Raw genomic sequence first — 12,099 nt, 5'->3', positions numbered from 1 at the left:
GAGCACTGCAGGGCTGTGGAGGTGAGCAAGGACAAAGCCGGCAGTAGCTACACAGAGCTCTGGCTGGGCTCGGGGAGCTGGCAGAGACCAGGAGGTGGAAGGGACGGTGTGGGGCTGGAGAGGCTCCTGCAGGATTTGGTGCCAGGTGACAGCGAGCACAGGGGCTTCTGCTCCGGAGGCGTAGGGCTGCGGGAAGGCGAAGGGCTGCAGCCAGGGGCAGAGGTGGGTATGGGAAGCAATGGAGCCAGCAGGGCGCAGGTGTGGCTGGCCCCGGTGTGGGCACGCCAGGAGAGCTCTGAGCTCTTCCACTTGGTTAAATTTGTCGTTCCGGCGGCTGCTTAGAGAAAAGCCTCCACCCCCCCCCTCCCACCACCCTCCTGCCATCAAGAAGCTGCTGAAGGAATCAGGTCGCTGATCCCGCGGCAGCGAGGCCCCTAATTAGCCCAGCTTTGCTCAAGCCGGCCGGGAAAGCCGTCAGCGTGCGAGGCAGCTCGGGGACCCGCGGTCCCCGGCGTGGGGGAGACGGGCTGCGCAGGCAGGAGCCTGCAGGAGGAGGGGAGAAAATGGCAGTGCTGCCATGCATTAAAGATGAGGGGAGCGTGCTGCTTCCTCCCGGTGTCCCTGTGAGATGGGGACACGCTTCTGGGTGACGGTGAGGGCAGGTGGGCACGGAGCCGGGCTTGCCCTCGGCCAGGAGAGCAGCACGAAGGGGCAGCTCCCCCAAATTCCTCCTGAGGACACTGCGGGCGTGCGAGGCACCGGCTCTCCTGGGCCTCTCCCCTCTCGCACGCGTGGTAACGATGGCTGGGCTGGCTAATAAAGTGCTCTTTAATCGTGCATCGATCGGGCAGCGAGTGCTGGCCGCCAGCCACCGCGTGCAGGCCGTGGCCGGGTCCCCACCGCCGCGCCGCTGTCCCCGTGCGGGATCTGTGCGGGATGCGTGGGGTGGCGGCTGGGTTTCTCTTCCCATCCTTGAGGTTTCTTGCAGGTGGGGTGGTGTTTCCCACCCGTGGGCAGCCCGGGCGGCCGGGACCCGTGGCACCTTTGGGGCTTTGTGCCCGCGCTCCCCAGGCAGCGGTGCCCTGCGGGTGCCCGCGGCGGGTGGCACAGGGACGCGCGTGGGGCCGGGGTCACGGCTCTGCCCTGGGACGCGCACCCCGGGGATGCTCCCGGGGGCCACCGCCGGTCCCGGTGCCACCGGGGGGGGCGGGACGCGGCTCCCCGCGGGGCTGCCATTGGCTGCCGGGGCTGTCAGCGGGGCGGAGTGACGGCCCCGCGCCGGGATTAGCGCGGCGGGGAGCGGCGGGCTGGGGACGGTGGCACCGCGCCGAGCCGTGCCGGTGGCACCGAGCCGTGCCGTGCCGTGCCGTGCCGTGCCGTGCCGTGCCGAGCCGAGCCGAGCCGAGCCGAGCCGAGCCGGAGCCGGGCGGCAGCATCGCGGAGCAGCGGAGGATGCGGCGGCGGCGGCGGTGCCGGTAACGGCGGGGCTGGGGGCGGGTGGCCGCGGCGGGGCAAGGCGCAGCACTTGCGGGTCGCGGCCGTGGCGGCGGGGCTGCGGGGACAGCGGGGAGCGCCCGGCCGGGGGCTGCGTCCTCGCTGGGTGTCACATCCACTGATCCCGGCCACACGCCAGGTGCGGGGCGAGGGAGGACGGGCGGAGGGCGCGGGGGGAGCACAGGTCCCTGCCCTTCCCTCCCGTCTCTACCCCGTTCTTTGCCCCTTAAAAAAAAAAAAGAAAAAAAAAAAAAAAGATGGTTGTTCCCTCGCGTGGGTGTGCGCTTCCCCCGCAGCACAGCACCGCCCGGCGCCTGCTGCTTCCCCCTCGCCGCCCCGCTCGGCACCGGCACGGCGCAGGGGCCAGCAGGAGCCCCCGGCCACCCCCTGGGCTGCTGAGAAGCTGAGAGCAAGTTTGTTGTGCACCTGAGAGGCTGCACTGGGAAACGAACCCCCCACCCCGCTGTGAAGCCCCCTGCCACCACGCTGCAGCTCCCGAGTTTTTCTCCCTGGCCGCGTGTCCCCGCTGCTCGTGGCTCCCTTCCCTTCACACGGCTTCTGCCCCGGGCAGCGGGACCAGCAAGGCCCCCCAGGTGCCTTTCAGCCCAGCCCCATTCATCACGGTGCTTTAAAGAGCATCGTTTTGATTCCTGATTCAAATCGGCAAGCAGGAAGCCTCAGCTACATCATTGATTTTTCATCGCGGTTGCGTTTGTGCTTTTTACCTTTCCTTATTTAAGAAAGGCTCACTCCGCTGGATGGAGTAACAGGCTGGCTCCGGTGCCTTGCAGACGGCGTGGCCTTTGCTACGAGTGTGATGATCCTCCCTCGATAACCAGGAGGACACGCTGTGCTCATCCCATTTATTTTAGCAATAACTCGTGTACATGGAGATAGGCTGTTTTTTATAGATTTGTTATGTTACAGTGGATGCCGGCTATTTTCTGCTGATAACTTTTTCCCTTGGCATGTGTGTCAGTCCACATTTAGATAAAAAGTGGAATTTCATCTGAAATATATAAACCCAGCATTTTTGTTATTTATCAGTTAAGCAACCTTGAATGTGAATATAACCATAACAGGGGAAAAGATTGTAAAAACAGCAACTGACATCTTAAACAGAGAATATTTTCTGCAGCGAGTGAATTGCAGACTGCTGCTGCTCTGTAGGAGCCAAATTTTTCAGAAGTGTAGTAGTGCAGATAGAGAGGCGCCCGCCCCATGTGGGTGATTTGGGCTGTTTTATTAAGAGTTATGTCTCTGCATCCCTCGAGCCTAAACACCACTGAAAATCCAGTCCTATGCCCTTCAGTTTAATCCTATCTGGTTTGCACCGAGAAATGGGGAGAAGAAATCATGCTTTCCTCCATTTGCAACTAGCATCTGGTTTCTTGCTTTCAAGTGGCGAGATCCAAGTGTGGGAACGAGCACCTCTGCATGTGGGGAAGCCAAAAGCCGCCAAGGCAGAACCTTTGCTGTGCACCAGGAGTTCAGAGGAGCCTGGGGAAAGCTGAGTCCATGTGTTAGCTGCCCTGTGGGAAGGACCAGTGCAGGCAGCACTGAGGGTGTTGGCACCTACCTTCCCCTGCAGTGCCTCGGCACGCTGGGGTGACAGGGATCCCCAGCAGGGGAGCAGTCCTGAGGCAGGGGCAGGTGAGCCGGGGTCGTGTTGCTGGCACAGGCACGCTTGGCCCCCCCAGGGCAGGACTGTCTCAGCCACTGCTTTTTGGATCTGCTGGTGTTGACAGCTCTGTCTGTGCCACGGATCGCGGCTGCAGCATGTGACGGGGTGACATACTTTACAACACAAGTTGACCTCCAAAGAGACAGGCTTCTTGCTCGTGCTGATGGTGTCAAACTCCTTCAGTGAGTGTAATCTGGGGATGTCTCCGTGATCCAGGGTATTCCCCCTTGTTGAGGTGATTTTAGGTGGCAATGGGCAGTAAAAGTATTCAGCAGCATGCTCTCCCACCCTGTCTGGGTGGTGCTGGTCTACAGGGCCAGCGCCTGAGCATCCAGGGGACCCAGGGAAGGAAGCAAGCCCCTGGTGTGCCCAGAGCCTGGGCGAGGAGCTGCTGGTGTCCCCGCGGTGGGGCTGGTGTGATGGGCACTGTCTGCCTGCGAACACCTCTTGCTTCCTGCTGCAGGAGGGAGCTCGGGCAGGGCTGTCTCACCTGGAGCTCCTTCTGAGCTGAGCTGCCATGAGGACAGGGCACCCACCCTTTGTATGTCCTCTCCATTGCCCTGGCCCCCTGTGGCTGTGTGGAGGCCGATCACACCGCAGATCCGTTTGTCCCCACGCCAGCCTCCTGTTCCTGAGGACCTGTCGCTTCTCCTGGCATTCCCGGCCCCCACTTGGTGAAGTCCCTCTGGGGGCTTCAGAGCCTCAGTCGTGCCCTTGCATCAGTCTGGGTGGGGGGCAGTTGGGGCTCCTCTCAGGCCACCTGTCTGCAGGCGCTTGGGCCAACCTCCACCCGACGCCCACCTCTGAGCAGCGTCCCCCTGTCTGCACCTCCCCGTCCCTTGCCCCCTCCTCTCACCACCTCTCCGTGTCCTTTAGGGCTGCCTGAGGATGCCTCGCCCTGCCCAGCTCCGGACCTGACGCCTGCATTCCCCTCCCCACCAGCATGGCGCAGGCCGGGGGCCTCGTCCACCTCCCCACGGCTGAGGGCTGCTCTGCCTCGCCCCCACCCTTCTCCCACCCCGGGGACCACCGCCCCTGGCCTCCAGCCACCGCCAGCCCCGAGCTGGAGCACCGCAGCCCCCCGCGCTGCCTCACCCCCAACCTCAACGCCGGCCGCCTCCACCTCCTGCGCAAGGGCCTGGCCCCCGACGCCCGCCGCAGCCCCCTCGGCCTCTACAACAGCACGGGCTCCCTGGCCCGCAAGCTGACGGAGACGGGGCCCTTCGGCAACGGCGGCTGCCCGGGCGGGGGGCGCCTGACGGCCCCCTGCACCCCGCGGAGGGGCCAGCACGTGGCGGGGCTCGCCTCGCCCGGCAGCCGCAGCCCGCTGGTGGCCCCCGAGGGGCGCAGCTCCGTCGTCACCTTCCGCTTCATCGAGAAGGCCAGCGTGCGGCCCCTCGGCGGCCCCCCGGCCCCCCGGGAGAACGGGCCCTGTGCTGTGGAGCACGGCGAGGGCTGGTGCGTGCCCCCCGGCCAGCCCCAGCCCCAGCCCCAGCCCCAGGAGCGGCTGCTGCGCAAGCTGAAGCTGGAGGCCTCCGTGTCCGACCCGCTCCTGGCCGGCAGCAGGTCCCCGGGGGAGACGCGTCCCCGCGGGGCCGGGAGGGACACCGGCACCCTCGCCACCAGCTGCCTCTTCAGCTCCCTCACCAACGGGCTGCAGGCCCCTCCGGGGGACGTCCCCGCCGGCCCCCGGCCACAGGTAGGTGCCTGTGACCCCACAGTGGGCTGAGATGTCCCGTCCCAGCCCTGCTGGCCGCTGACCGCCGTGTCCCCCCGCAGGGCAGCGCCTGGCCGTGCCCCCGGCAGAGCTCAGCCCATGCCCAGCGCATCGCCAGGGCCAAGTGGGAGTTCTTCTACGGCTCAATGGAGGCCCCGAAGGCAGGTAAGGTGTCGGGCAGGGACCTGTGGCTACCAGCTGGTCTGTGGGGGGCACAGGGCCCTGATCCACTGGGACTTGGGGTCGAACGGGGGCTCTGGGCTCTCTTACAGGCTCCTCGGCCCCCCTCGCTGAGCCCTCCCCGAAGCCCGGCTGCCTGCTGCCCGCAGAGCCACAGAAGTCGGTGCCCGAGCATGGCCTGAGCCACGTGGAGGTGGAGATCGAGGTGTCCCCACCGGGCAGCAAGGAGCACGGCTCCTGCGAGACGGGCATCATCAGGAGGACGGTGAAGTACTCCGAGACAGACCTGGACACCGTGCCGCTGCGGTGCTATCGTGAAACCAACATCGACGATATCCTGGCCGAGAAGGATGAGGTGGATTCGGCTATCGAGAGCCAAAAGGACAGCGAGAGCAACCCCAGCTTCGTGGGGACGCCAGGACGGAGGAACAGCACGCCCGAGGGGCTCCCCGAGCACAGCGCCAAGCGCACGAAGGACGGGCTGCGTGGCGGAGACGTGGAGGAGGACGATGAGGTGTTTGAGGCCATGAGGAAGGAGAACAGGGAAAGGTGAGGCTCAGCATGTGAGGGCAGAAAGCGCCCCTCACCCTTCTCGGTATCCCAAGTGCATGATAAAACAGGCTCTGCCAAACGAGTGCCCAAGCCAAAACTCTTGGCAGCTGTGCTTGAGCTCTGCGTGGGGTCAGGGGGTCCTGGGGCACCCCGCAGGCTGGGGGTCCCTCACTGCCCCATGAAGGAGTGTGGCAGTGCTGGTGTCTGGTGCAGGGCACAGACCTCAGGACCTGCTCCCATGGAGACAAGCCCTGAGCTCCGTTCACACCCATCCGAGCCAGGGCACTCGGGTGACAGTGCCAGGGGAGCTCTTTGGGCTGGAGAGAGCCTTTCCACACCACTGCACGGTGCCGTTTCTCACTTGTGTGGCAAAATATCGTGTACCAGGACAGTGATGGGTGGGTCAAGGGGGGCTCAGCTTCATCAGCAAACGCTCCGCACATGGGGGCAAGGTCTCGCGGAGAAAACAGAGCCAGGCGGTCCCCGCGTGCCAGGACAGGGGGGTGCCTGGCAGCATGCACAGCCACACTGTGCCGAAGGCAGGCAGGATGCACGGGGGTGGAAGAAAAGGAAGAGGGAGGTTTGGTGGTGGTGGTGGGAAGGGATGATAGAAAAAATAACTCTCCGTGGTGCCCCTGCTCTGGGAGGGAGAAGCGTGAGGAGCTGGGCTGAAGTGGAAGGGAAGGTGCACGTTGCAGAGGGGAGCTGGGCTCCTGCTGTTTTTCCCAAGAAGGAAATGCATTTTTTTTCCAAATGAATTGTCACAGAAGATTTGCAAAGCTGTAAAGTTATATTGTTATCACTGCGAGCAAGTTCTTCAAGTTGCTGTAACCATTACCTTACGTGGTGGTAATCTATTTCCAAAGCTGTACTAGGCCATTACAATTCCTGTGGGCTGTGAGCCTAGACCTGCTTTTTGTCCTCTGAGACACCTTACCGCAGCTCGCCAGGCAGTGCTGGAGAGGTCGGATGTGTACTGAAATGCACTGCAGCCCCGAAACACGCTGCTCCCGCTATAAGTATGTAGTGATGTAGTGGTGGTGTGCCCATTTTATGCAGCTGCTCTGCAGACCCGTGGCTTTCGGCTTTTTTTGGTGTGCAGACCCCTGCCTGCTCCCCAGCGAGGTGCAGACCCTGCGGGCAGCATGCTGAAAATCGCTTGCCTAAAACCACAAGCTTGTTCGGTCCCTGCATTACAGCCCTGGGTTTTTGCTTACACGCTGCTTCCGAGCTCTGCAGCTGCAGCCCTCCCTCCTGTTTACCAGTCACTGCTATTGATGTTTGCTACTCCAAGCTTTCTGCTTTGCCTGCTTGCAGGAGGGGTGATGCTGGGGCGATTAAATATCCCCCTTACCCCCCTGTGTCCCAGGAGCCAGCGCCACCCTGCCCTGCAAGAGCTGTTGCAAACCAGCAGCTTCTGCCCTGGCAGTTTCTCTGCAGAGCACTTTGTTGGTAGCCGGGGAGGACCAGCCCTGCAAAATTGCTGAAGCACCATCGGATGCTGATTTGCAGATATAAATCCCTTTGGAAACCTAGCCTTAGGGGTTTAGCACCCTCTGCAAGGGGGGATTGGCTGGGCACTGTCGTGTTGCCCTTTAAATTCTGGCCAAAGGGCACCTTCTGTGTGATCTGCCCTCCCAAAATAAGAGACGTGCTAACAGCTGGCAGGACATCAGGCTGAAAAATCCAATACAGAATCAAATAAGACATGGAAAGTGACAGAAGAAACAGTGTCTTCTTCCAGCAAATCCTCTCCCTGAGTATATTTAGAGCCAGATCTACATCTAATGACCAGCCTAAGCCTTTACTGTCTTTATTCCCATTAGAGGCAGGGAGCTGAGACCTGTCAGCAAGGGCGGGCTCATCTCCCCCCTCCCCGAGCATCCCCCGCGGGTCAGTGAGGTGGTGGCAGGGCCTGGCATGGCCAGCAGTGCCAACGCCTTGGCCAAGGAGCCAGAGGAGGCTTTGCAGCATGGTGCCCCAGTCCCTGGAGCGTGCAGGGCTGGCCGGAGGCAGAAGCACCTTTCCTCCCTGGAAGCGGAGCAGCCTTGCCCAGGACAGCCCTTGGGCCTGCTGCCAGGGGAGCCTTCCCGGAGGGGATGCGTGTCCCCTGCTCACCCACCTGGCCCACCTCCAAGAGAGGATCAGCGTGTGTCCTGCGCCAGCTCGAAGCCAGACACATGTTTTTGTGCTGCCTGCTGCTGCTGTGCAGGTGCTTGACTGCACCCTCAGCATCTCCTCTCCTGGCGCTGCCCTGGCTGCACTGCCTGGCCGTGGGGCTGTGCCACGAGTGGAGCCAGGCAGGGCTGGGCAGCGCGGGGCAGGCTGGGTCTGAATGGCTTTGCTCACAGCTGGCTTGCTGTTTTGGGGTGGAGAGGTCGCTCCTGGAGCTCAGATGGTGCGCACAGAACCAGCTATGTTTTCTCAGTGTTTTGGCGGCAGTAAGCTTGATGACAAAAATAAGCCCGATTCCCTTGCCCTCCCCTGGGAACGAGGTCCTTTCTGTCTGCGGCTGCTGTCCTTCCCTGTGCAGCCCATGGCCCTCCTTATGGATGCAAGACGCAAAATGAAGTCAGCAGCATTAGCTCAGCTCAGCAGCACGGTGCAGAATGGTAAGGGCAGGGAGCGCACATTCACGCTTGCAAATGCTGAGAGGTCTCATCTCCCGTGTCCTCATCAGAAAGTCCCCTCTGAGGCGGCTCCTGGGGCTCGTGCAGGACTGGTAAGGATGCAGTGCAGTGCTGTGCAGCTGGGGAAATGCTCTTGGATCGACAAGAGCAGCCTTCATCCTGCCTTTCCTCCCCACTGCTCACTTAGCTGGGCTCCCTTTGAGGCCACCTGCATCTGGTGCAGTGAAGCTGGCAGCTCGTGGCCTGCTGAATAATCAGGGTGAGATTTCTGAGCGGCGTATGAAAGCTAATGAATGAGAAAACCACTTGGTGCTTCAAACAGCAATGCATTTTCTGAGCCTTCTGTATGAGGCTGTTTGTTCATAACAAATGTTATGACAAGCTGGATCAGTTCTTTGCTTTTAATCAGGAAAGAGAGTGGCATAACAAGTGCTTTTCTGGTACTTTAATAAAGCGATAGCAGCTTCTGAGTAAAACAGGCTTTTAGGGCTGTGTTTATGCCTGTATGACTGAAGCACTGCTGTTCTCGGGGTTGGAAGTATCCCTACGGCCACATGCTCGGACCAATGGGCAGGCTGCAACTTACCTCACTGACCGAAGAAAAGTCTCAGGGGTTGGAGATTTAGCAGCTCCTGTGCTGGGCTGGGCCCAGACCCATGCTGGAGCCGAGCTGAGCCTTCCTGCAGGGCTGGTACATGGCCAGATGATTCTCCAGGGCCAGGAGAGATGGGTTTGGGTGCCTTGGCAGGGAGCAGCACCTGGGGTTTTGCCCCTGCTGTCAGGATAGGATATCTTATTCTCTCTGGAGTCATCCCCTGTGTTATTTTCACAGTGGATCATCTTTGTAAGAGAGGCATAGCTGAGAGGCTGGAGCAGTCCCCATGGAAGTAAGCTGGGCTGGGTGCAGGTGCTCTGAGCACCAAGCCGTCCTGCTTTCCCCTCCTTCTTCAAAACCTGTGTGGGGAGCTGCTGCCTGTGCAGACCCTGCAGGCAGGCTCTGCTCGGTGCCCGCGGTGTCGCGTACGTGGACGAAGGTGTCACGCTGCCCTCGGTGGCTTGAGGAGCGCTGTGGAGCTCTGAAGGCTCATGGAAAATTCAAGCACTTGCAGATTTGGTTAGAAGTGGAGCTGAAGCACATCCTGGTTTGGTGCTTGAGCCGTTTATTGGATCTAAGCTCGAGGCGAGTGGCTGGGAGCAGTAGCCCTCTCATAAGCTTCTTAGGAGGATGAGCCACGAAAGGAACAAAAGTCTGTAGCTCATTAAAGGAGAAGCATATGTCTGGAGGGAGGCCAGGCAGTCCCTCTTCCCATCATGTCTTGGGCAGGCAAGGCTTCTCCTTGGAGGTCTGGCGTCCTGCAGCTGTTCAGAGGAGCCTTCTGCCCTCCCAGTTTCCTTCTGGAGCAGTGCATGGGCTTTTGTTTCAGGGCTCTGATCCCTTGCTCCTCAGTGACCAGTTCTTCTCCCTTTCTTTCCCTCTAGGGTCATGGATCGAGACACGCAGGGTATGCTCAAGTCTCCAGTGCCTTTCCTGCTAGGGCACAGCCTCTCCAAGGATGGCATGGACTCTTTCAGCAAGCATTTTGAGAGCATCATGGAGTCCCATCGAGCCAAAGGCACGTCTTACACCAGCCTGGACTCCATTGACATCCTCTCCTCCCCAGCCCGCACCCATGGGACCTTTTTCACTTTTGACCTCCCAACCCTCACCCCAGAAGTACAGGGACAGATCCGAGACAGCGCCAAGCTGATCGAGGAGAACTTTGCTCCTCTGGCTCACTTGGAGCCGGACTCTGGGACCAGCTCGGCCACAGATGCCCCCTGGACTGAGAGGGAGGAGGGGCGAGGCAGGCAGAGGAAAGGCGTCCGGCGCAGCCCTTGCTGCTCAGAGGACAGCTTTGGTACTCCCTTGGCCTCCAACATGAGGTGAGTGGCCAAAGCTGCTTGCTGCCCACCTGGGCCGCCAAGGCTCGCTGTGGAATCCAACCCTGTGCTGCGTGTTGGCAGCCCGAGCCCAGCCTCTGCTGCTGGGAGAGGGAAGGGTGAGGGCTGGGCTGTGCTGCTGGCCTGAGAGGAGGCTGGTCAGGCCAGGAGGCATCGTCCTGCTGTGGCAGGCGTGTAGGTGGGAGCACATCCCATGTTTCATCTTCCCCAGCCTTGTTGGGAGCTGTAGGTCCGAGCTTTGTGTCGCCTCCAGAGCCTGCAGTCGAGAGAGGAGGGTGGGATATCGTGTCTGCTTTGTGGCCCCTGGGTCACCCCGAGGACATTTTTGGGGAGAGAGGTGCTGGCGAGGCCTTCCCTCTGTCTGGGACACCGAGGGCAGGGACGTGGTGGCGCAGAGGCTGGGCAAGATAAGTGCAGTGAAACTGGTGATGTCCGAGAGGCACCGAGCAGCAGAGGGTGGCAGCATCCAGCCATGGATCACTGCTTTCTGGAGGAGGAATCTGCTTCCTACTGCTCTGCCAAGGCACAAAGGAGCAACGCGGAGAGCCCCAGTGACACTGTGGGGACAGAGCCTCACTTACCATCCACAGAGCCTGGTAGCAACAACCCATGGCCAGGCTGTGGGTGCCCCCTGCACCCCGCAGAGCCACGGAGCTCCCTGCCCCAGCCAGACAGCCTTGGCTCATGGAGCCTCCAGGCTCAGACCAAGGCTCTGGCATCCCTCAGCACACGATATCCTCAGTCCATGCTTTTATCTTGACCTTGCCAGCAGGAAATTTGCCCGAGTGAAAACACAGCATGCCCTCCCCAAGCACTGGGGTGCCTCTGCCTCCTCTGGTGGCCTTGGCTGGAGGCAGGCAGGAGGGCGAGACCTCCGGCTGGGAGCTGGGTGAGGAGCAGAGGTGGGCACATGTCCCTGAGCTCAGGGAGAGCCCGGCATGTCCCTCACAGGCCATCCTGTGCTCTGCTGCTAGGAGCCTGTTCCCCGTTACATGGCAATGGGAAATACTCTGCTATAGGATTGCCCCACAGCAGGGAACCCCACAGTGGGATGCTCCAGCCCCCGCACAGTGCCATGCCCTGACAGGGACACCCTGGCCACGCGACATGGGACCTCCCCAGCTGCTGCACAGGGACACCCCACACTGACACCTCCAGTGTGGGGCAGAGACTCCACAAGTGCCCGGCCCTCGCTCTGGAGCCGTTGTCCCCCTTGGGCAGCAGGAGGAGGTGTGCAGGTCCCCAGCTGTCACTGGGCAGGGGCTGCTGTCCCCAGGGCAGGGACCCAGCGTGTGCATGGGGCCAGGAGCAGGAGGCAGGGTGCTGTGCGGGGTCCCTCCGGGGCTGGTGGTGCTGGCGAGGGGGTGGTGTGGGAGCTGGGGCAGCAGGAAGGTTGCTCCTGCGGCAGCAGCCAGAATTTCGCAATTACAGATCCCAGTCCCAGGGCAGCCCTGGGGCAGGCACTGCAGATTGCAGAGCATCGCCCCAGAGGGACGTGCACAGGCAAACGGTGTCCCCGGGGGTGCGTCTGCTCATCTCCCCATCCTGGACCACCCCGAGGAGCGTTTATCGCCGAGAGCTGGGGAGAGAGGATGTTAATTGCTGCCCGTGCCACCCCGCGAGAGGCAGGCTCCGCGGGGACCCGAATTGGGGACATGGGCTGGGGTGGGACAGAAAGCAGGGCAGGCAGGAGGAGCCCGCAGACTCCCCGGTGGCAGCTGGCAGCGTGCCCCCGGGGAGCCTGGCTCGAGGGAGAGCCCAGCCCTGGGGACGTGGCGGTGTGGGAGGACGGGAGCTGCAGGGCTGGCAGCCTCCCCAGCCTCCGCTGTGCCGGCCCGAAGCCGCCTCTGTGCCAGATCCCAGCTGCTGGCGTGTGCGGGAGCGCGGGGCCGTGCCAATAA

General features: G+C 61.9%; 1 protein-coding gene across 2 annotated transcripts in view; it reads left to right on the top strand.

Annotated features, from left to right (window-relative positions):
- Window positions 1-4,047: 4,047 nt before the first annotated feature.
- Window positions 4,048-12,099, top strand: part of PSD (pleckstrin and Sec7 domain containing) — a 29,005-nt gene continuing 20,953 nt past the window's right edge. Inside the window, exons 1-4 of one of the 2 annotated variants that reach the window (XM_084526038.1) lie at window positions 4,048-4,877; window positions 4,958-5,060; window positions 5,168-5,624; window positions 9,737-10,180. In XM_084526038.1, the coding sequence (XP_084382164.1) occupies window positions 4,122-4,877; window positions 4,958-5,060; window positions 5,168-5,624; window positions 9,737-10,180 (1,760 nt within the window). In that variant the 5' untranslated portion in view covers window positions 4,048-4,121. The remainder of the gene's footprint in view (window positions 4,878-4,957; window positions 5,061-5,167; window positions 5,625-9,736; window positions 10,181-12,099) is intronic. The other variant, XM_084526039.1, reaches the window with a different exon arrangement.

The sequence above is a fragment of the Aythya ferina genome (genome assembly GCF_964211825.1).
Source record: "Aythya ferina genome assembly, chromosome: 7".
NCBI classification, from domain to species: Eukaryota; Metazoa; Chordata; class Aves; order Anseriformes; family Anatidae; genus Aythya; species Aythya ferina.
The sequence above is the reverse complement of the archived record's forward strand: the minus strand, read 5'-3'. Positions and strand labels throughout refer to the sequence as shown.